Source organism: Poecilia reticulata, linkage group LG7 (assembly GCF_000633615.1).
Source record: "Poecilia reticulata strain Guanapo linkage group LG7, Guppy_female_1.0+MT, whole genome shotgun sequence".
NCBI lineage: Eukaryota > Metazoa > Chordata > Actinopteri > Cyprinodontiformes > Poeciliidae > Poecilia > Poecilia reticulata.
Genome location: NC_024337.1, coordinates 26,649,374 through 26,673,269, shown reverse-complemented (window position 1 = coordinate 26,673,269; position 23,896 = coordinate 26,649,374). Strand labels below are relative to the sequence as shown.

The 23,896-nt window shown below is 42.3% G+C and overlaps 1 protein-coding gene across 3 annotated transcripts in view; it reads left to right on the top strand.

Moving 5' to 3' along the window:
- The window catches only part of rarga (retinoic acid receptor gamma a), a 57,475-nt gene that overhangs the window by 18,585 nt on the left and 14,994 nt on the right, over positions 1–23,896 (top strand). The window contains exon 1 of one of the 3 annotated variants that reach the window (XM_008413710.2): positions 13,645–14,412. The exons of the other annotated variants lie outside the window; for them this stretch is intronic. Coding sequence (XP_008411932.1) covers positions 14,268–14,412 — 145 coding nt within the window. The 5' untranslated portion in view covers positions 13,645–14,267. Of the gene's footprint in view, positions 1–13,644; positions 14,413–23,896 lie in introns of those variants that run through there. 3 annotated transcript variants of the gene reach the window in all.

Genomic DNA, 23,896 nt, shown 5'->3' with positions numbered 1-23,896 from the left:
TGTGTGTGTGTGTGTGTGTGTGTGTGTGCGTGTGCGTGCGTGTGTGTGTGTGTGCAAGGCAGACAACCCACAAGTCTGAAACAGGAGACAAAACAACATTCTTTCTTTGTGAGGTGATGAATAATGAGCAACAACAAGTATTTGAAAATGAGCTATATTGCAGTTCTTTATTCAGGCAGAGTTTACCACAAACCTATTTGAAGAGGGAAAGGTGATCAGGAGGCCGTATTCAAAGCACTTTTTTAGGCTCCTCTGATGTCCCTTGTAGTTGTCATTGTGGCCACAGGGGGTGCTGCCGTCCTCTGCACTGCCAAACTGGGATGATATGGGAAAAGTAAGCACAAAGAGGAGATTGTTGGGCATCCACAGTGTTTTTGTGACATGCAAAAAACCCCCAAAAAACAAAACCAAACTAGCTAGATTAGACGGACGTCGCTCGTTGTTGAAACCACCTGCTTGTCTTTAAAACCGGAAATCGACAGCAGGACTCTGGGACAGGGTGGATCCTCGTTCAAAACTGTTGCAGCACGGGAACCAAATCAGGTTGCTAGTTTGAGAGAAAGGAAGCCAGAGAGAGTGGAGAAAGAATGAAACCTTATGTTGATTTAAAGGTAAGCAGGAGTTATTTGAAATCTGACCTGACTGAGGAGGTGGTGGGTGATAATGGGTGTGGGTGGCAACAGCTGTGCACCCCCCCCCCACTCCCCCGGCGCCCCCCAATCTCCCTCTGCCTATGTATGCAGTCCCCTTTTTGCCCCGACCGCAGCATGCCTGAGCACCTCTCCAGCTTTTCAGCCGTCAATCACCACCTCACCCCCACCTTTTCCTTCTTACCATTGCTGCCCACCTAATCCTCGAGGTATTTTCAGAAAGAGAGAGAGAGAAAGAGAGAGAGCGCGAGAGAGAGAGCACCTGGGGGTAATGTCCCAGTGTGGTGGAATCCAGGAACACGCCCTGCAAGAAAAATACACAGATGCACACGGGCAAACAGAGCATCAGAGGCAATCTTCCCACAGACTCTCTTCTGCACACACACACACACACACACACACACACACACACACACACACACGCACACACACACACACATACACACACACACGCACACACACGCACACACACACGCACAGCACACACAGCACTTCTTTCATCTAAAAACTAGAAACATACCCCGATACAGAATGAAAATCCCACTGCACTGACAGATGGATTCTTTTTAGACTTTTTTTTTTTTAACCTTGGCATGAGTTAAAACAAAAACAAGTATCAAAGCACAACCAGACACAGGCAACCACATGCACTGGCTCTTCATACGCGGCTGCTTGTACGGACACATCCATGTTGGCAGTGGTATCGTTCTCAGGGGCGAAAGAGGGTGTATTTAGTCGAAGCTCGTTGTCAGGGCTGAGACAAGGCTCTAGCCAAAGATTAGGTCAAGATTGCTGTGACAGCTAGCTTCAACTCAGCTCATTTATACATGTTTTGCATTTTTTTTAGCTGTGATCACTTTAATAAATAGAAACATGTATGTTGTTCCTTTGCTGATTGCCGCTGTGATTTCAAAAAGTATTCATGCTGTGAAATGTTTTGCATTTTGTCATGTTGCAAACTTTTATGTGGTAGTCCAGTATGTTTTTGCAAAGGGTAAAATGATTTTCTAAACATTTTATAAAAAAAAAAAAAAAAAAAAAAAAACAACCTATAAACAGATGTACACTCTGATACCCGAAAATAAAACCCAGTGCCACAGACTGCCTTGAAAAAAATTATCTAATTATTTAGGCGACTCCGATTTTGGGTAATTTAATCCCATCATGAATACAGCTGTCCTGTGAAGGCCTCAAAACATGGTAATGAAATCCACAGCTAAGGTCTGAGAGGACAGATATTAGTGGAAAACTCCATGACTCTGGCTTTAAAAGAAGCCTGGGAAGACAAAAGTCATTATTAAGAGAAAGCCACACCAACATATGGCGGAAGGCGAGGAGACCAGACCTAACTTTTTGAATTAACAATGGAAATCAATCTGAACGCAACAGAACATGGCAGGGTCATTCCGTCTTGAGTTTTTTCTTTAGCAGGGATGAGAAAGTTGATTAAAGTGGATGGATGAAATTGATGGAGCTTAATGCATGATCCTGACAGAGCCAGCAAAGACAAAACAGTTGAAAAACTAGTGGCCACATAACACCAAAAGACTTGCAGGTGTCTGTTTGTCTGTCCCACAGACACAGTAATTCAATTTTTCAATGTGAAAAACATAAAGGGATATGATTTTTTTTGTATACCCCTTGAATTATTTCACAGTGCTCTACAGTAATTGGGACAATTATTAAAAATTCTCATATTTCAGTGCGGATTTACTACGACATTTTAATACATGCTTCTTTTCTCGATAAACAGATTAATTCAAGAAACTCTTAAACTCTTCAGCACTCCATAATAGTTTCCACTTGAAATTGTGGCAGGTCAGTGGAAAACTTTATCAGCTTTTAAAACATCCTATTGCTGGATCTCTTGACAAGGAATGTTACAAGTCATTTTGCTGACAGCAGTCTCATTCCCAGCTCTCTTAAAGCCTTGCTGGGAAGACAAAGGGACTTGGTCTGGACATTCCCCAGACTCTGTTTTTCTTTTCCTTCCACTTTTTTTTTTCTTGAAAAGTTGTCCTAACAGTCCTGCTCATTGTTGTCAAGCCTGTCTGAAGGCTATCCTGTGAAAATACCTTCCACATGCAGGGTGCTGTGGTTATTTATGTGGGTTTCTGAGCTTAATATACTGAGCTCTATCTTCTCTCTCGGCTTCAGTGCTCTGTGTTTGAAGTCAGTAAGTGACAGATACCAACCTTTGTCAGGCGTGCATTTCTGCGCCGACCTGTCAGGGCACCTCCAGTGATGACGCTCGGTTTTGGCGCAGGAGTGTCTTTGGAAATACCTGTTCTGCACAGAGCTGGGAAGAGACCGAAGCTGGAAGGAACGGAATGAACTGGCTGCCATTTTTTTTCCCCGCCCCGATGTCATTAAAAGGAGGAAGATGGCCCAGGAAATATGAGTCATGTGACCACTGCTGTCTATATATCTGAATGAATGTGCTCATCATCCGTGACACGGTCTGACGGCTCCTTTGTGCAGTTTGTAACAGAGACTGTTATCAGTTTATCCCTGTCATTACGGGAGTCCTTCACACAAACAGTTGGAAGTCCATTAAGGCATCTTACTGTGTGATAACATCGTCACTGAGCCCTGAAACACCTCTTTAAGCTTTCGCCAATCATGGCGAGAGCTCAGGCCCCCAAAGTCAGCCACAGGGATGTTTTGAAAAGTTAGTAGCTCATTTCCCTCAGCTCATATGGCCTGGCCCAAAATCTCAACCCCTTCAAAGAGCTTTTCCCCTCGCAATGTAATTTGTCGGGTTACGCTAAGTAAAAAAAAACAAAAAAAAAACAAAGAAAAACGAAACATAGATGAGAGATCCAGTTGTGAATGACGGAGGAGTGGAATAAAAAGCATCATATTAATAGAATGGAATGAAAAGCTTGTGGAAACCTGTACAGAAAGCGGCTCAGCTGTGCCTCTGGTGGAGGCTTGGTGACAAGTTGGTGTGGTGCACAAAGAGCAAACAGCACAAACTAAAAGCAGGCGGAGTTCTTACTGCAGCAAAATTATCCCCATGTGGTGATTTTGTAACACTCACACTTGTCTGAAGGATCCTTCCTGAAGGGATTTGTCGTATGAAAATGCTTAGGTGAAGGAGAGAGACTACAAACGGGAGGACTTCTCCGTCGGAGGCAAAGCAGAGCACAGACAGCACATTGTAGCACATTATTTATTTTCTTAAGTGCTTGGTCTCAGCCTGCCGCTGCCAAGGGTGGTGAAGTTCTTGTTGATGTAGGCTTAGATGTGTCTGGGTGCACATGTCCGTGGTTCGGTGGGCGACGTGTATATTTGGAAAAAGACAGGGAGATGGAAGAGAAAGTGATTTATGTAAGGAAATGAAAATATGGTCACAGCTCTGCTACTTCTCACATGCAGGTAGAAACGTCTTTACACTGTCAAGGAATGACACGTTTATTTTGAAACAGAAAGAGGCAGCTGGTTGGATGTGAGTAGTCGCCTTCCTGTTTGCTCTTGAGTGCAAAATTAATCTGGGTGCAGGGGACCAGTTTACAAGAAACATCACAAGGTCATAAACACAGACGACAATAACATATGAGATAACAATATAACACCGAGCTGAGATGCGTCTGATGCAACTTGCAAAGATATTCACACTCTTTCAACTTTTTCGCACTGGGTCGTATTTTAATACATTTTATTGCTGTTTTATATGATAAATTAACACACAGTAGTGCACCGTTTTGAAGTGAAATGAAAAGAAATGTTTTCAATTTCTGTACGAGTGAAAATCTGAAAATTGAGGCATACATTTGCACTCGGCCACCTTTAGTCGATGCTTTGTAGAACCACTGTCTCCTGCAGTTAGAGGTAGGCCGGTCACGTTAACAAATTTTGCTGGATGGTAAATTGTCCCAGGGATTATTGCAATAAACTGTAATATTGTTGTCGTGAGGCCATTTTCAATTAATAAGACTAATGAACTTTTGATAGTAAAATTTTGTAAAGAACACTTCGCACTTGAACTGGAATGCATTTTAAATATCCAAAATAAAACACAACTGAATACCTGAAACCTTAAATACTGTGGTTACAGTGTTCTGTAACCACAGACACTTAATAAAATTAATTAAGTGTCTATAACCAAATTGCCCTTCGAAAAAATATTAATCATCAGAATGGAAGCGATCAAGTTCGTTTCATCATGCGATTAATTGATCACTTGATTAGTTGCCTATTTTGACAGGCTTAGTTAGAACTGTGAGTCTTTTGGGGGGTTTAAACATCTACTGGGTAACATTTGTGCTCACTTAGGTTGGACTTCAATTGGATTTAGGTTTAGGACTTTAACTTGGCCATTCAAACACATGGAGATGCTTTGATCAAAACCAGGGCTGTACAATGCTATTCTGCAACATTTGAAAGCATGCCAGCTCCAAACACCTGGAGGACTGAATTTGAGCAGCCCAGGTTTTAACCCTTCCACTTCCTGTAGCTCTTTCTCTCTGGTTATGACTGTTGTGCTGGTGGAGGATGAACCTGTGCATAAACTGCAGGCCTGTTGCAGCCACGTGCAGGTTTTCTTCCAGGATTGCATTGTATTTACGGGCATCGAACTTCCCACGAACTCTGATCAGCATCTTTGTCCCTGTTGAGAAAACGTTATTCCCACAGCACGATGTTGCCAGACCTATTTACACCATTGACATGGCAGCCAGTTGACATCTAAGTAAAAACATAGCAATTTATTTTAATTTTTTAAAATAATTCTGAGTTATTGTAGCCAATAATGAAATCACAGTGATGTAACCTGGCTCACTGAGTCTGAGAACACCATATTTATGGCTTTTGAAGAACAGAATAAGATGATTGCTTGATTTATCAATCATCTTTATTTGTCAGTTGCATCAATAGTGTCATTATTAAGAACTCACAATTTGAACACAAATTTAATTATTTGAACAGTCCAAGTAAGCTTACATCAAACTTAGTCTAATAAAAACTATGTTAAAACAGAAGTTGCGCTTATTGTTATTTGAACTTATTCTATTACTAAATGGCTTTAATTGTTTGCCCCTGATTTGATTAGTTTATTTGTGTCTGTTTCCACCCAACGTATCAGACTAAATCATACTCTTAGATTCTGGTTTGCAGTGCTACTAGTGCCAGCACTTCATCAGAGAAACTATTGTTCCTTTTCCCACTCCTCTCTGAGATTTCTGCTCCTGTGACCACGATCTAAATGGCAAATTAGTAATGCTACGACTGCAGGGTTTGTGTTTGTGCGTATGTGCGTGCGTGCGTGTGTGTGTCACTGTGTGAGGACAGCATGTGTGGAGCTGTTAGGATGCATCCTTGACCTATCAGTGAAATGTCTTTAATAAACAGCTCAGCATCATCTGACAGCCCTGCTTTCATCTCCCTGGGCAACCACCAGCATCAAGATGACAGCTCTCCACATCTTTTTTTTTTTGGAAATCAGTTCCTGAGGATGTTTACGTAAAGAGAAGGTCAACATTTTGACACTGGATAAAGAATATAGATACACCAACCAGGCATTTTAAGACTAATATCCATTTCCATTTTTTGTTCTTAGTGGTTTGTGTTTTTTTAAAGTCTAATATGTTGATCTCAATTCTTTGTTCCTGAGGTGTGTAACTCATAACAGAAAAAGTGGTGGTTTTGAATACAACAGAAAATGAGAGAGTCACAATAGTATCCATATTTGTGCATCGAAGCTTATGTCATAGACCGTTTGAAGAACGAATTTCAGCAGCGAAACATTGGTCAATGACATAAAAGGCTGGTAATGGAGGGCAGCGTTATTTCTGACACTTGTAAAAATAGGGGAAAATAATTCTGATGAAGAAAACGATTAAGAAATTTGAAGGCAGATACTAGCAAAAAAGCAACAGTTATGATTAACATCAACTGAATCATAACAGCCTGTCTTATAGTTTTAGCCCAGTTCCACAGAAAAATATTAATAGCAACTATGTGGTACTTTACGCCCATACGTGGTCTGTGTGGCTTTTCTGACTCACTGTCAAAAGTGGCATATGGTAGTGGGTGAAAGTCAAAATGCATGAGCTGAATTTAACCTCCATCATGAATACTTATCTGTCAAGGTAAATTTTTTTATCTCATTTTGTTGGTTTGCAACCATTTTCAAAGCAGCTAATTATGTCAGACCTTAATACCCCACGTCAGGTTCATTAAATGTTGTGAAATGACTTACAAAAATATTGTGCACCATTGTGAGCAGGCTCTTCCTTTTATATAAAATATAAATATATAAATAAAGAATATAAATATAGATGTAAAAAATATAAATATAAATAAATAAATTAAAAAAAATGTGGGTTGTGCGTAATTTTACCTCTTGCTAAAAAAAATAAAAAGAGTAATGAAGCGTTTATAATAAGATGCGGTTCTGAGTATTCATCAAAAAAAATTAAAGGGTATTTAGTTAGTGAAAAAGAGCAAGACTCAAGAATTTTGTTGTACGTTATATTTTTTATTATTTTCTTTGTGTGTGTAATTTTGTCTGTTTGTGTATTTTAGGATGAAATTGACCATTCTTTCCTTCCTACAAGTCTTTTGTACATATTTTAAACTAAAGAGAGCAATTGTCCATTTGACTGTTTTCTTGTGTGCCACCAGCTTCTATTCAAAATGCTTTTTTTTAATGGAGTGTTATTACAGTTTTTTTTTAAATCAATATTAAGCTTCAGAGTTTTGCATGTTGCTGTTTTCCACTAGGAAAAGATCGTTTTTCACTGATAGTAAAACTATCAGTGTCCACATATGGACACTGAATGGAAAAAAGTTTTGATGACAATTTAATGACCCGGCAAAAATAATTGGTCGGAATGTTGCTGCCAGCTTTTATTCTCCCTTGAATATTACCACATCTTCTCCCACAAAGATGTAGTTTGCACTGACTATTTGCTGCTCTGATTTTATCCATTCAAATCATTTTGTTTAAAATGTTCTTGCCTTTTTAAAATCCCTCTTCTGATTTTTGTGTTTACTTTTTCATCTTCTTTTATTTTTGTGCTATCTTGAGCCAACTTTCCCTGAATTCTGTAAGCGTCTTGCAGCTTTTACATGAGTCAAGACAGCACTCACTCTCGAGTGTGTCTGATCCTCGCCTGCGAGTTTGAAAAGTGGACAAAAGTGGGGGGGTTTCTGGTGAGCCAGAGGCAGCGGAGTGTTCTACAGCTTAGACACGATGACAGATGAAGATAAAGAGGCTACTATTAAAAATGGGAGGGGTATGTTTTCAGCCGGGCCTTTTGAGAGCAAGGGCGAGAATGAAGGGCTGAGTTTTTCAAGGTGTGGTGGGTGAGTCCATGGGAACAATACGTGTGTGTGTGTGTGTGTGGGGCCGTGGGGGAGCGGGTGTGTTGGGGTTGGAGTGCTTTGGCTGAACAGCAATGAGATCTGTCACTTCTCCTACAAAAAAAAACAACAACAAAAAAACATGGGCAGCATAAGGTCATAACAAGGCAGATAGAGGCAGAGAAAGAGTGGAAAATACTTCTCTGAAAGATGGCCAAGGCTGATAGTTGTCTGAAAAGTAGCGTTGTGATGGGACCAGCATGTGAACTGAGGCAAACATGGCAGCTTATAAGACTAGAGCTCTCTCTCCCCCTTCCTCTCTCTGTCTCCTTCTCTCTCTTTATCAGCAGTGCGACACTTTCTCTACAGATAGATGAGAATGAGGCTGATGACTGGATAAGGGTTTTTGCTATGTGTAAATGTAAAGGCTGTACATTAAGCAAAAATATAAAAAGAACACTTGGACCACATTAAAGCTGCACAACATACTCACTTGTTGTCATCGCTGCACTATCAATGTGTGTATATGTTGCTATCAAAAAGGACCGATTGGAATATGCAGTGTGTTTAATGTTTCTGGCTCCATACTTTAAAATTCTCCTTTTCCATAATTTATTTGGCAATTTAAATGAACTCTCTCTGTCCTTAATGCTGACAGTGATTAAGAATAGAAAGCTGAGAGAGATTATTGGGGATGTCCTGATGATAGGAAAGGAAGAAAATAGTCAGAAAAATGTGTTTTTATCATAATCAATATCGTCGTTGCAAAATTCAACGTGCGGTTTTATGTTTTTTTATGTTTTTGTGGACAAAAAACGTAAAAGGAAATAAGTACTTTCTCAAAAATGCCAGTGTTTATCTCAATAAATATATAAGTAATATATTTATTGATTTGAAAGTCATGCAGATGTTGGTAGCAACCCAACATATTCAACATATGTAGACATCAATCATCCATCCTTGGTCAATAGATACTAGAGATACTTACAGAAATTTACTTAATATTCAAGTAAAGGTCTTTGTTGGATTCAGGGTATCTCCTGTATGAAGAAACTAGTTGCATGCATAGATTCACAACTGGACTTTTATCAGGTGATTAACTGGGACCTTCTTGCATCTTTATTTCTTTTCTCCACTCATTCTTAAATTATAAGATGTCAGGCCATGCCATTTCCTGGAAAATAGTTCTATTATATTTTAATCAGGTCGTCAACTCCAAACTTCACTGTCGGAAGGTTTTTAGTGCAACGTCCAAAAGCATTTCTGCTCAAAACATACCATGTGGCATGACATCCAGTGAGTGAAAACTTTTGTCTCGTCTCATCAGGTTGCATTTCTCCACATTTTGACAAGCTTCAAAAGCTTTTTCTTCAGCATTGCAGTGTTGTGCAGTGAGCAGATGTAGAGAATCTGGCTGTTGTGCACACTACTGTTTTTTGGGGGTTTTTTTGTTCTTTTTTAAACTGTATTTTCCAAATCAGTGTCTTTCTGAGGCTTGTCTGTCTCTTCAGTAACTATTCTAATATTTTTTTATTCTCTTGTAAAAAATTATTTCATTGAGCGAAACCATGGTGGCTTGTTTATGGTAAATTTACTGTCTTTTCTCTTTCGCATTATAGCCACAGCCGTGCTCACTGTAACATCTGGTAGGTTATTATATATTTAACCAATAGCATGAGCTTGGTTTGCTAAAATAAGGTTGTGAAAGGTTTGAGAGAGTCCTCTTTTATCCATCACGGCATGCCTCTTGTGTGATATCATAGAAAGAGAAGCCTTTTTGTAGGTCATTAAAAAATGACAGATTCAGCTCATATTAATTTGCCCTGTTAAGGAGAGGGATTTATTTCTGTATGTGCTCATGTTTTAGTGTGTTTCTTGGCTTTTTAAGCTCTTTATTTTCACATGCATACAATGCATAGATGCATTTGTATGCGCATACAAATGCATAGATGCATACAAATGCATCTATGCATACAATGCATAGATGCATTGTATGCATAGATGCATAGATGCATTGTATGCATCTATGCATCTATGCATACAATGCATAGATGTATACAATGCATACAATGCATAGATGCATACAATGCATTGTATACAATCTTGGAAGATATCCAAGATATCTTCCAAGATATCTTCCAAGATATCTTGGAAGATATCTTCCAATATCTTCCAAGATATTGGAAGATATTTCTTCCAATATCTTCATTGGAAGAAAAATATTGACAAGTTCAGCACCTGCGTTCCCAGCTGCATTTTATGTTTAGGCATGCTTTGTCCTGTTTAGTAAAAAAGACAAAGCGTATGGCTTTTCATAAATGTCAATGCAATCTGGTTCTTGGATATTATCAGTCTGACTGTGTTGGAATTGAGCCCATCATCTCCAGTGATCTGCTTCTGCAAGTGGACACTTGCCAAATTAAAAAAATAAATAAATAATGCCTACATTCCTCTTTCAAAGTCGCTATGCTGCTTTAAAGTGGGGGCTCGTCTTTATTACCTCACACAAAACTGAGTTTTTTACGGTTTGGCTGAAAGCTGAATGGCTGTATACAGAGGAAGTGGCAACAATGTGTTGTATATGTCTTATCTGTAATTGGCATCAGAGTGTCAGACAGTAGTAAACCTGATTTTCCTGGGCTGCTGCTCACGTGCAGCTAAATGCAGACTTTGTCCAGCTGTCCTTTCTGTGAAACTAAATAAAAATAAAAAATAAAAAAAATGCTGTTTCTGCTCAAAAAGATTTTAAGTGCTTTCTTTTTTAAATTCCTCATAATAAACTCAGTCGAGGGTAGGAGCCAACACAAAATGACCAGCAATTTGGCAGTTGGTGAAAATGAGATATTTCCAAAAACCAGAAATGAATACAGAGAACTTTGTCAACTAAAACAAATCACACAGTCAGGAAAAAATGGCCTTGGGGAACTTGATGAAATGGAGAGCATTCGCAGAAACAGAAGGGGAGAGAGAGAGAGAGAGAGAGAGAGAGAGAGAGAGAGAGAAAACCCAAAAAATTAAAGGAAAAAGAGATGGAGAGACTTGTGAGCCAGATTTGGGGAGAGAAAGAGGGAGGGCAGGATAAGTTTGGGGGGAAAGTTAGTGGCCCTGTGGGGGTTTCTTCTGGAGTTCAACCTCTCTGGCTGGGGAAGGAAGGGGAGGAAGGAGGGGGAGGGAGGGGGAAGCAGGGAACAACCTGGGTCAGCAGCAGTATGGAGTATGTGTAGATTAGATGTCTAAACTCGCTCTGCAAACTCTCCAAAGCCCTGAAAGACTTGCACCGCTCGTAGCTGGTTGCCAATAAGATGGGAACCTGTGGGGTTAGTGGTCTCGGTTACCGCCTCAAAGACCTTCAAATGAAATGTTAAAAAACACAGAAATCGACAAGGCTCCATAAATCTAAAAAAACACAAAACAGAGTCTCTAGTGTGAGAGCATGATAAAAAGTGATAGTGTTGCAGCTCGCCAGTCCAAAAATCTATTACATAAAACTTTTTTGAGCACCTGGGGATTATCCAGTTTTTGGTTTCCAGAATCCTGGATGAAATTAGCTGCTGGGCAAGAAAAAAAAAAGCCAAGCAGAAAGGAGACGAAAGATGAGGAAAAGAATGCATATTTAATAATTGTGTAAGTTGGTTGACAGAGGGGATGAGCAATATGGACTTGAAATTTTCTCACAGCATTTTGTGATATAGCGATAACAATCAAAGTGATGATTAAAAACATTTAAAGAGAATAATATCAGAGCCCAACAAAAACCAAATACTGCTTAAAAAATAAAACGTATCCATTTTAATATAAATATTATGTTCAGTACACCATTTAGAAGTAGTAATACTGAACAGCCAAACAGCACATAATTTGAAATTAGAAATATAAATACTGATACTTCGTAATGCTTCTATGGAACTAACGCTGAAAAACAAACAAAAAAACTTCAGCAGTAAGAATCACAAACCCAACCAAAACGTACATTTCTAGGATAAAGATAGAGTTTATTGCAATATTAACACTTCTAATCACAACCCTCATGAGTTAGTGATACCGGAAAAGAAAAAGGTTCCATTTAGCTCCTAAATGAATAAATTTGATCAACAATACAGTCACCAAAACACCCATGGCTGACAGAAAACGAAATGAATTCTGAACTAATTTCATGTCAGCTGTGAGACAACTTTTAAAAGCAGAAATGCACATCGTACACATTTGTAAAAAAATTAAAATAAAAAAAAGAAAATCTGGCAAACTTTTAGCCTCTCAATCAACAAAGGGGTTTAAAGCTGAGAGGCAGGAACGAAAAAAGAAGAAAAAAAGCTGCAACATCACTGATGGAGGCAGTTTGTCATCCAACCTAAATGCTTTAGCTCTTGTCGTCATAAAGCCTGCTTTTATGACCTGACAGCTGTACGAAGAAACGCATAAAAACTGCTGATGCTGTTTACTGTCAGACGGAACAAAAGAGCTCTTTAAATGTGCGCCTGTCTGCGTGATTAGTGTGCGGCCTGCATTTGAGTCCGACTTTCTGTACGCGGCGACTTAAGAAAACAAACCAGACGTCTCAGAGCCGGAGCAGTCGCTTTTGGGTCAACAAACACCGTAATGAAAATCGATCAAACTGGCCAGAAATGAAAAAACAAAACAGAACAAACATGGTTACTTTCATCAGACAGGGAACGAGTGAAGTGTTAGACTGAAAGAGAAAGAAAGGGAGAGGGAGAGAGAGAGAGAGAGGAGGGGGGGAAAGGAGTGAGGGCACAATGTGTTTATGGAGAGTGTAGCCCGCAGCACAGATTGACAGGAAATGGTGTCTTTTTTGCCTCCTGGGCTGTACCACTTGTACCGGTTTGACAGGGGTGGAGATGAATGTGCAGAGCTCACAGAGTCAACCTATTTTATTATCACATATCTCCCATTGTATCAGGATGTTTGCTCTCGCCCAGCCAGAGTCTATCAGTCTGCTGAGCAACAGTTAGGACCAGCGACTGGCTTTTTTATTGACCGTGGACTGCCTATTGATTTCCGTCCCTCTGATTTACTATCGCTGTGAGGGCGCTGCTGCTCTCTCAAATTGAATTGCTTTCATCGATACTCTTGAACAGCGAGCGTGAGAGAAGACGGCAAGCGCTTCACGGCAGAAACACGAATGACGGGAGGGCCTCCTTTTGACGCGTCAGACGTCATGTCCTGTGCTGTCCGCATCCTTGCGTCAGCTTCGGCGGGTATAAATCACAAATGAGGTCAAGTGAGCCTGCAAGGAGTGTGTCTAGCACATGGTGTGTTTGTATATTGGAGGTATTTGTCTGTGTAAATGCACTGCTGGGATTGAGCAAGGCAGCCCTCATTCATCACTGTAAAAGTACTTCCTGAGGGGAAAGGCAGAAAGCGCTGCCCCGTCCTCTGTTCCCTGGAGCAGACAGAGAAGGAGGGAGAAATTCTCTCCCCCCACCCTTCTCCTCTCCCCTCTGGCATCTGGTTTCTGGGTTCAGCCACATCACAATGTTCTCTCTCTCTCTATGTCTCGTACTCTCTCTCTCTATGTCTCGTACTCTCTCTTTGACGAGCACATACACACCAGGCCTGTGGCTGGGGCTTTAATATGGTTATGATTAGAGACGGGGGGCTCGGCAATGGGGGAAGAGAAAAGGGGCTCAGATTTACCGCAGAAAACTGGGGGAGGTGCGGTGTGGAGCAGATCTGAACTGAAGATGCTTGCAAAGAAGGGGTGTTTGTTTTGCATCAAGCACGAATGCAGCACAGGCAATGGGAATAAAGTTTTGCCCTTTGAGCAGATCGGTTGCGCCTCTCGTGCAAACTCTGCTGCCGGACAGCACCCATCACTCCTCCCCTCCCCTCCTTTTGGTTCCTCTGCTCCCCGCCTCCTCTGGCATTCTCTCTGACTCTCTCCACCCCCCTCTCAGAGCGTCATGCCTAGGCAGTTGGTTCACTCCGCCGTGTCTGGGGCTCAGCGAGAACTCTGAGAGGCTGTTATTTAGGTCTGTTACAGCGCACCGATCAGGGGAGGGGGGGAAAGCAGAGAGGCAGAGATCAGCCCTCAGGAACCAGATCTGCATTCCAGCCGGGACGGAAAAAAAAAAAAAACAAGCGGGGGGAGCTCGGCATCTGCAGGGACGGAGAGTGACAGCAAGGGAGAAGTTGAAAGGGGAGGGAAGCAGGTCCAGATAGCTGCGGCGGGCTGTGTTGTTGTCACTGCCTTGGTGAGTGACGTGAGCAGTGGAAGCAGGATAGGAGCGGCAGGCAGGCGGGCAGGACTGAGCCTCGTAGTGATTTGTGCTGAGGGTTGGGGGGGCAAGCATGTTTGACTGCATGGAAGCCCTGGGAATGGGCCCCCGTCAGCTGTATGATGTCACCAGCCGCGGTGCGTGCATGCTGCGGAAGGCGAGCCCCTTCTTCCCGGCTTTGGACCCCTTCGCCTGGACGGGCAGTGCCAGTGTTCAGTGTAAGTGGCTTCCAGCTTGGCTTCACGTGTGACACACTCCATTCTTTCTAGTTCTCTCTCTCTCTCTCTCTCTCTCTCTCTCTCTCTCTCTCTCTCTCGCACACACACAGACAGACGCAAACACACTCCTTCTTGTTGCTGTCTTGTTTACCCCTCAGGGCTCGACTGAGGGGGCTGCTGTCAGGGGGCTGCAGAGCAGGACAGGAAAAGACTGGGACAGACAGTCTCTTCTTTCCTTTTCTCTCTTAGCAGCCAGCTTTTGGCTGCTCTCAGATTAAAACAGAAACTTTCCACGGGGATGCTACATTAAACGAGTTGGCTGTGTTTATTTACTTTGGTGACCTCATGAGAGTCAAGTTCCAGTCACAATAAGAGCCACTTGAGGTTTGAACTTGCCTTGTCAAAGTAGAGCGACAGGAAGCAAATTCCTCTTCAAAAACTATTCCCTTCCGTTGCTCATGTCAGTTTCCTAAAGCAATGCTGTCTTTGGGAGTTTTGATCTGCCTCCTGTAGCCTTTATGGGTCAGGGATTTGGTTTATGCTTATGGAAAGCCAAACAGCCTCGAATTAATAAGCTGATGAATTATTTAGGGAATAAATTAATGAAGACATAGGAGCACACACAAAGTCCTGACAAAGCAAAGGGGCCAGCTCTCTCAGCTCTCTCTTTCCCTGTTGTTGCTCTGTCGGATTTGAGAAAAGCCTGTCACTTCAGTCAACTGGGGCCCATTTTTCTACAACCTACGGTGTGACTACTACTGCCGTGTGAGTGTGTGATAGTTGGGGAAATAAACACAATAGGTGTAAGTGGGGGGGAAAAAAGCCAGTTATGATAGCGGAGTGGAAAGCATTCAAGAATGTACGAAAAGCTGGAGGTGATGGGGGGGGGGGGGGCTTTCTTTTTCTTTTTCTTTTTTTTCCCCTTTCTTGCTTTCTTCTGCGAGCTTGTCCTTCTGCTTTTTGTTCCTTGTTACTGCATCTTGGTGGGGGGAGTCATCTGTCTTCATTAATCGTGAAGACACCAGCATTTCAGTGGCCGTCATGCACACTGGCTGAGCTTTAATGAAGACAGATGCCCTGTCAGCGGAGGCTGAGGCCAGAGGGGACTCAAGCCAGCCCCGGCCTGCTCTGCTACAGCTAAGCAAATCCCAGATCATAACAAGATGAGATTTGTTTATTTGAATCAGGCCTCTCTTTTTGATGCACTATCACACTTGGACTCATTTAAAAGAGTGTTGGCACCTCGGATGACAGAAAACGTACTCTTTTTATATTTCAGTTTTCACTCTTTGTCCCCCCCCCCCCCCCCAGAATTGAAGGTGCAAAGAAGTACCGGGAAGCTACCCCAAGGGCAGGAGAGCCAAGTCTGGCAGAGCAGAGCAAGTGGAGGCTGGTTTGGTGTACTGTTTCAAAACCCTCTGCGCTCAGAAACCTTTGTAAACAAGGCTGCCCTATCGCCACACAACAAGCCATAATGCCTCTCTTTGCTGAAGCGGTTGCTCCTCATTGTCCTCATCAATGAGGCTGATGAATTGATGTTTGAGTCTGATATCTCATTAAGTTCAGCCAGCTGCAGCACGACAGAGGGACCTGCCCGCGTCCTTATGCCATACTCACAGAGGCATGATCCCTGCATGCCAAATTAAGCGCTGTTTTTTTTTTTTCTGAGAAGTCATTTGACTCTGCCGTGATGCTTGAAAATGAATCAAACCGTTTCTCTCTCTCTCTTTCTCTCTCTCTCTCTCTCTCTCTCTCTCTCTCTCTCTCTCTCTCTAGTAAAAATAGTTTTCATCTCTAGCGTGGCAGAAATTGGTGGAAATTGTGATTTTCTATGACTAAAAATGCACTAAAAATGTTTGTCCCACTAAATCTTCCAGCAGATGAGTGTAAGCTGTTGTCCCGGCAGTAAATCTGCAGTGGTGATAAGTGTCACTGCCGCTGGCTGTTAGCCAGGGACAATCGGCTGACTTAAAAGTGCATGGTAGGGTTTCCTGTTTTTGTCCTCAAGTAGGGAGACCTCAATGTCAGGGGTTAGTCAGAGGCTACGGCCTGACCAGTTGTCAGGGTTGCTGCATGTGTGGCTCGCTGAAAAGTGGACCCTTTCAACCAGCCCCGGCCCATGTAATGCTCTTAAGTGCCTTATGCCACAGAGCTGGTGCTACATCTGAGCTGCCCCACACGTAGAGATAATGGACACTGATTTAGTCATATGTCAATGAGAACTGAATTAGTCAACTTCTAGGCAAGCCATTTGAGGGAGCCCATGCACACCAAACCCTTCATTGTCAATTTTCATTTGCTAGAAGAATGAGGCAATTACACTTAGCAGTTGCGAGGGGTCAGAAAAAGGGAAAGTGTGTTTTTCTCATCGACACACGCTCGTGGCTCGGTCTCTCCACAACACAGTTTGGATATTCATTTTGGTACTCTCATGAGCCCGAGTAGTAATGTCTCTAACACACTTCCACAGTCACACACACTCTCTTTGTTCCCCCTCCTTTTCCCCAATGTGCTGTTTGGAGGTGAACTGAGGAGCTAATTAAAATAAGGTTGTACATCTCAGCATCAGTGGCCGAAGAAATAGGAGTTGCCTGTGACCGCTGGCACATTCTGGCCTGATAATTTTCTCTCCTATACAAGTCTGCAGTTATTTCATTATAATTACAAAAGATTCAATTAAAAGATTAGGATGCCTTTGGGGGGAGGAGCTGGGTATATAGATAGCACTATCTTGCGTGGGAGGATGTGTGTGTGTGTGTGTGTGTGGGGGTGCGTGTGTGTGTGTGTGTACGGGTGTGTGTGCGTGTGTGTGTGTGTAAGAAAAAGTGGGAAATGCAAAGTGATATTTCAATTCTTACAAGGAACTACAACTATATTGATGCACATATACATGAATCTTGCTAATCCTTTGAAGACTTGATGAAAACACGGGAATAATTTAATTTAGGTCTCTGATCTGTAACGGATGCATACAAGTAATAAGGCTTGTTACACTAAAAAGGGATTTTAAGGAAGAAGTCGTTTTGCTTTGTATTTTTAAAGTGTACTCAAGCTGTAACATTATAAGTAGAGATGCACAGATCACAGTTTTGTGGTTGACTTTGATCTTCATTTTTCTGTAACTGCCTTGGCCTGCTGATTCTGGCTGCCCTTCAAAAACTTTCATATTAGAAGATGAAAGAACAGCAACTATTTTGTGGGCCTTTCAGCTGCGTGTGATCATTTATCATTTATAGGAGTGGAGGCAATGTTACACTCTGTGTGAGACATAGACAGAGAGAGAGAGATAGAGAGAGAGAAGGTAAAATTGCTATAAATTTCGTGCAGCACCTCCTATTAATGATTTTCTTGGTTAGCTTTGCTAAAAATAGCAATCTCTATGCATATTCTCTTGGAAGGTTTGGTTATTACCTTGTCTCTGAGACTTCTCAAAGGCAACCAATATGCATATTCATGATGTTGTTGCAATAGGGTGCAGAGTGAGGCACGCTTACAGCAAGAAGGTCCTGCGTTCAAATCCCTGTCGGAGGTCTTTCTGCATGTTCTCCCTGTGCATGCTTCGACTCTCTGGGTACTCTGGCTACCTGCCGCACAAAATCAAGACTGTTAGGTTGAATTATCTCTCTTAATTGTCCTTAGGTGTAAGTGTGTGTGTCTATGTTGCCCTGCGATGTACTGACGACCTGTCCGGGGTGTTCCCTGCCTCTCGCCCAATGTCAGCCGGAAGTAGGCACCAGCCTTCCCCCACCCCTCCCCGATACCCTGTAGGGATAAAGGGCTTTAGATAATGGTTGAATGGATGGATTGTTTGTTGCAGCCTGGAAAATATTTTCGTAGCTTCAGGACTTTTTTTCAGATTGACTTGAGTGGCACTGTCACACCTCCCATTCGCAGATCTGTCTCACCCCACAGTAATAGCCGAGCCCATTACTGGGCAGAGCAGCCTATAAATAAACAGTCTCAATCCTTGCAGTTGCCTAAAGTTTTTTTTATTTTCTTTTTTCTTGATCTCATTTTCACGTGAGGCTTTGCTTATGCATAAACAAGACGGTGTGAATTAGTTCTTGCACGGATTGTGTCTGTTTGCAAAATCCCATACGTTAACCTATGGTGGTGTTTACATGTCTGTTAGGGGGGACTGTGGGCACCCAGACTGCATGTCGAATGCAGAGACAGACAATGTGCCAGGGCTGGATTCCTCAAGTCCGTGCTGGAATCCACCTCTGCTCTAAAAGCAGTTTATAACCCTCTCCGCAGTGTCAGTCGCACCGCTGTAAATAAAACCAATCAACCACAGTATGGATGATAAATCGTGGACTGGTTGCTTGTGTTTTCCTGAAGTTTGTGGTGAGTTCTCCCCCCCGCCCCCCTGAAAGAGTGTGTTTCACTAACTTCTTGATTCCGTAACATTATGAGAATTCCTGCTCAGCTGATGGTTTGCGGAGGCCAAATGTTTGAGTTCGGAGTAAAAATGTGAACTTTTGGGAGTTCTTTCACAATGTTTTGTTGGTTCAAGTTATTGTGGCAGCCCACTCCTACACCCAATGTCTGGCTGCTGCCATTGTAGCTGTTTACTGAGAACAGCTCTCTGGCTGCCAAGCACGTTTTTCCTATGAACAAAGGCGTGGGCAATTGGCAAACTTTCAGTGTATGCGTGTGGGCTGTATTAGAACAAACACCTGAGAGTTGCATACGTGAGCATGTGCGAGGTCTGTTTATAGCACATACATTTAAGCACTCGTGATAAATGTGAGGAGAACGGTTCTGTCGCCAACATGCTATTGACTGACAGCCAGGCTCAAATGTTGCTGAGGGGTTCAGTGTTATGAGAAAATGTAGGCCAGGACTGGAAACCCAGGAGAGCATGACTGTCCTGCCTCTGTGTATGTGTGAATGGGTTGTGTTTACGCAGCCGACGGCACAGGGCCGGGAGTGGTGAGCGACTGGTGTTGGACAGCTATTATCTGAGCTCAGAGGTGGAGAGTGATGGGGAGGGATAGAGGAGGCCCGTTGGAGTTGTTTTTCCTCAAACATTAGTCAAATTCTGCCAGTGTGTGTATGAGCAACTGCCATGAACATCCTTGCGGTAATGGTGCATTAGTTCATTTGTATATGCCAGCATCAGGTGATTTGTTTGTGTATTTATGTGTTCGTTTCGGCGCGAGCGTGCCTTTGTCTGTATACTTTGGCTGTGAGGGGGAACAGGTGTGCACAAACTGACATGCCTGTAATTGTGCGCTTGTAGCTGCTAGTTTGGGATAAGATGAATGGTACCAGGGAATTTCACGGATGCCCTCATGTGCAACTTTTTGTTTGTGTTCAAGAGATATGATCACTGTTAATAATCAAGTTGAACTAGAAAACAGGAAAATGTGATACCATGTAGGGAATCTAGTGGTTTATCTGGTTAGTGGTTAAAATTCTCTGTTTTATTAAATTTATTTTATATCGAGGCATCTCCATAACCAAATAAAACAAACATAGTTTAATGAATAAAATAGGTGGAATATGCAGGTGTTGTATTTGAGTAGATTTTTTAATCTGGGGTTTTTGGGAAGAAATTAACAAGTTCTATATCCCATTGAAACACATTCGTTAAATTTCAAATTTGAAAATACACTTAATAAATTAATTGAATTCCAACTGTTAAGGCTATTTATACCAACAAAAAAATGTTTGTAAAACATTACAAACATCATTCTCAGGATTGATTTCACAATTTTAATGTTGTCGTAGGCCTCAAATCCAGTCCAGACTCCTGCCAAACTGTGAACTAGCTTGTAAAAGTTTTCAAACGCAAATTGAGATTTTTGCTTTTAGTTGCAAGTTTGCCTGTCATTTTATTCTCACATCGCTTTCAGATTCTGTTCTCTTGATCACCTTTTCTGTTATGTACCATAAATTCAGATTGTCACCAGATAAACTATTTAAATGCTAATATGGCCAAATGTTGTCTCCCAGCCTAACAGTGTCTGTATTAGGTAGCTGCATCTACACAACAGGGCAATAACTCAAGAACTATTTCCTGTCTTACTTCATAGATTGGCTGCATGGCTGGTTGCAGACTTTTTAAACTGCTCTAACAAGGAGACATGTAAATCTATTCCCAGACAACCACAGCTGAGATACACCGTTCACTGGCCAGAGCTGCCTCGTAGCTCGTGCAAGCTGGCTGGCTTGCTTGCATGTTTGACTTTAGCATAAGCACTGTTGCTAAGCTAAGAAAAAGCATGATTCAATGTTTGCCCTTTCGCAGAAACTTTCTCAACCATGACTCTTTCCACACATTCTAACTTTTCCTATGTCCACATATTCATTCAAACTACAACCCCATTAAACATCTTCTTAGATGGAGACTGCGACTAGTCAAACCGACATCTGCCGCTAAATGCTACAATAACGTATTGCTAGGAATTATTCAAATAAAAAATAAAAAAAGTATGTGTTGTTAATATGTAACTATTATCGAACACTAAATTTAAACACTGTTGTGCTTAAATAAGATTAGACAATTGTGATAGTCAGCTTGCACTACAAAAAAAGTTAGAATTTCACAGTTTTGGCTGTTTTGCTTCTTTTTTGTATGCCTGTGAATATAAGTGTTAATTTATCTTCCTTTTACCGCATGAGGGCAACTATTCCGAAGCAATAAAACCAATGTTAATGCACTCATTGATTCATTTGAGCCGCTGTGGAAAATTATTTCTCTGAAGCGGAGACAAGAGGGGCATTATCGCTCACACACATGACACACTCTCATGAGCAGGCACAGGGGAATAAAAAGCACATGCTCCTCAGTGGTTTCAAACGAGCCGATAATATATTTCCTCTTTAGCATGACCTGCAGCTGATCGAGAGTTTACTGTAAATGCCCTGCGATCAGACCTGAATTAAACAGCTAGACAATAAACCAGAAAGAAAGCACATTCCTCTTTTGTCTCAACAGAACTGTTTGTATTGTCTCTGTCAGCGGCGTATTCATGCATGTTAAGAGCAGTGAATCACAAGCAAAAAGAGCACACGTTCAACAATTTTCTTTCTATTCCACATGCCAATTACCCACTTAACTTCCTGTTGCGACATCTTGGAGGAGGAAATGAATCACAGAATGGCTTAAATCTAGACGCTCTCGTCAGAGTTTTTCGAGTCTCCGCCCCGGCGCAAGGTTGGGCAACTGGTTGGCGGTTGGTTGCCAAGCAAGAGTGAAAAACTTTCATATGCATCATTGCTCCACCGGGCCACTCAAAGCAGAAGTTTCTCAGCAACTTCTACATCTGATATGAGTCTGGGGTGTTTGTGCCAGTTTAGGGGACTTGCCTCTGTTGCCAGGAAAAAAGAAACTAATCACAATGTACCGTATTTTCCGCACTATAAGGCGCACCTTCAATGAATGGCCTATTTTAAAACTTTTTTCATATATAAGGCGCACCGCATTATAAGGCGCATAGAATAGACGCTTCAGTTTGGTTTGCCAATTTGTTCCATACTCTATTACACATCCACATTTGTAAAGAAAAGGTCCCCGAGTACTTTATATAGTAGTCTGCCCCAGTCATTGTTTCACTCATGGTGTTGGTGTTGCGATATTGTGCCCAACTGGTTTCTGGGTAACACAGACCAACCGACACACTGCCGCCGCAGTCTCTGTCTCTCTTCCCGCACCCCTCCGCCCCACTTGGCTTTAAATGTATTATCAGACTTTATTAACAAACCAGTGTTCTGACAACTATCCCAGCATGCACTGCGCACTTCTTCTTCTACGGGCAAAAATGAAATCGGCAGCTGCTTACCGCAGTTGCTAGACCTGCTGTGGCTCAATATTGGTCCATATAAGGCGCACTGTCAGCTTTGGAGGAAATTGAAGGTTTTTAGGTGCGCCTTATAGTGCGGAAAATACGGTACATGCAGATCATAAATCACTAAGATGATGAGTTTTGCTGTCTGTGTGTGCATTGTTTATTATAGATTTATGAATGAAGGAGGGAGGGAGTAAATAATTTCCACTCAGCATCTGCAGTTGTGGGAAGGACTCGTCCACTGCTGCGTGCGGGCTAGAATGCTCAGTCTAATATCAGGCTTTGTCTTTCCACGCTTTTGACCACTTCCCAAACAAAAAAAAAAAAAAGAGTGCTGGAGTGAATACTACTGTTGTTGTTTACATTATCCTCCTTTCCCCTCACTTCCTCTGACAGAGCGAGGGCTGCAGCCACTGCTGGGCTACTTCTACTTTTGAAGGTTTCTATTGTTGCAGGGAGGAAGCAATAGCAATTGAACGAGTGCGAGTGGCCTTGCCAGAGACAGACAGGTGAGAGCCATGCTGCAGATGGTGGGAGGAAGTCTGCGAGGACGAGAAAAAAACAAAACAAAAAAACCCCCAAGGATCAAAGAGACAGGGTTTCCCTCGATGACTGCTCTCTCTCCTTTTCTCTCCTCACCTCAACCGTCTGCATGCCTGCGCTCCCCGTCCGCTTCCTTGCCTGGCCGCCAGTTATTCTGTCTTCCTGACGTGATCAATGGCCCAGGCCAGTACGGGGCTGCCAGGTTCGGGTTCACTCTCCAGTCACAGGAGGTGAGACGTGTTCCTCCCTGTCTTCTGGTGGGCAGATGACGAGTCAGTTGGAGCTCACCGCAGGGCCATGTGAGACAGATTTTTTCCACAGATCTGCACTTGACTGTCTGCTTTTTTTTTTTTTAATGCATGTGCCACTCATAAAAGGCCACCAACCAAAAAAAGAAAAAAAAAAAAACCCCTTTGATTGAAATCGTATTTCCTAGAATTTTCTTTCTCTTTTAAAGCCTCCTTCCTCGGGTTTTGTACAGGGACATTTGAAGGAAACGTTCCTCACCGAGGTTTTACGGGGGGGGGACCGGCAGTTTGTGTGTTTGAAGCCAACTTGTGTTTCTTAAGTTGACAGGGTAGTGTGGTACAGGAAAAGAGGTGGGGCGGGTTGTTGGTGGGGGAGAGGGGCGGGTGCGGGCCGCCAAATGTCGGCTTGGGCCGACTCCATCAAGAAAATATCAAAAGGTCCTTTATGAGGTGCTGTAAAGAAGAAAGGGTGTTTTGAAAGCGACCAACAGCCTGCAGGGGTAATTTCACTTCTTAAAATGTGCCTCGAGGAGACATGGCTGTCCCACCTGCTGCCTTTGCTGTGCTCCGCCGTGTAAAGGTGTTTCTGTGTGGATAACAGAAAGTTTTCATAGGTGTTCTGGCAGCACTTTGTGAGCCAGCTTTGTAGCTACGCAGCTTAAGAGCCACATGCCAAATTGTTTTTCATGCATTAGTCAAGGACTTTCACATCTCTTTATTGTGCATGACTTTTACCGGTTATGGCAGAATGTTGTACTTTTCTGGAGGTTTTCCCCCCGAAGCAAAATTTCACAGAAAAAAAAAAATAAAACCATGGCTGACTTTAATCTAAACAGCATAAAAACGTGAGGGAGAAGAACTTCTGTAGATATATTGATATTTACATGTGGTAAAAAA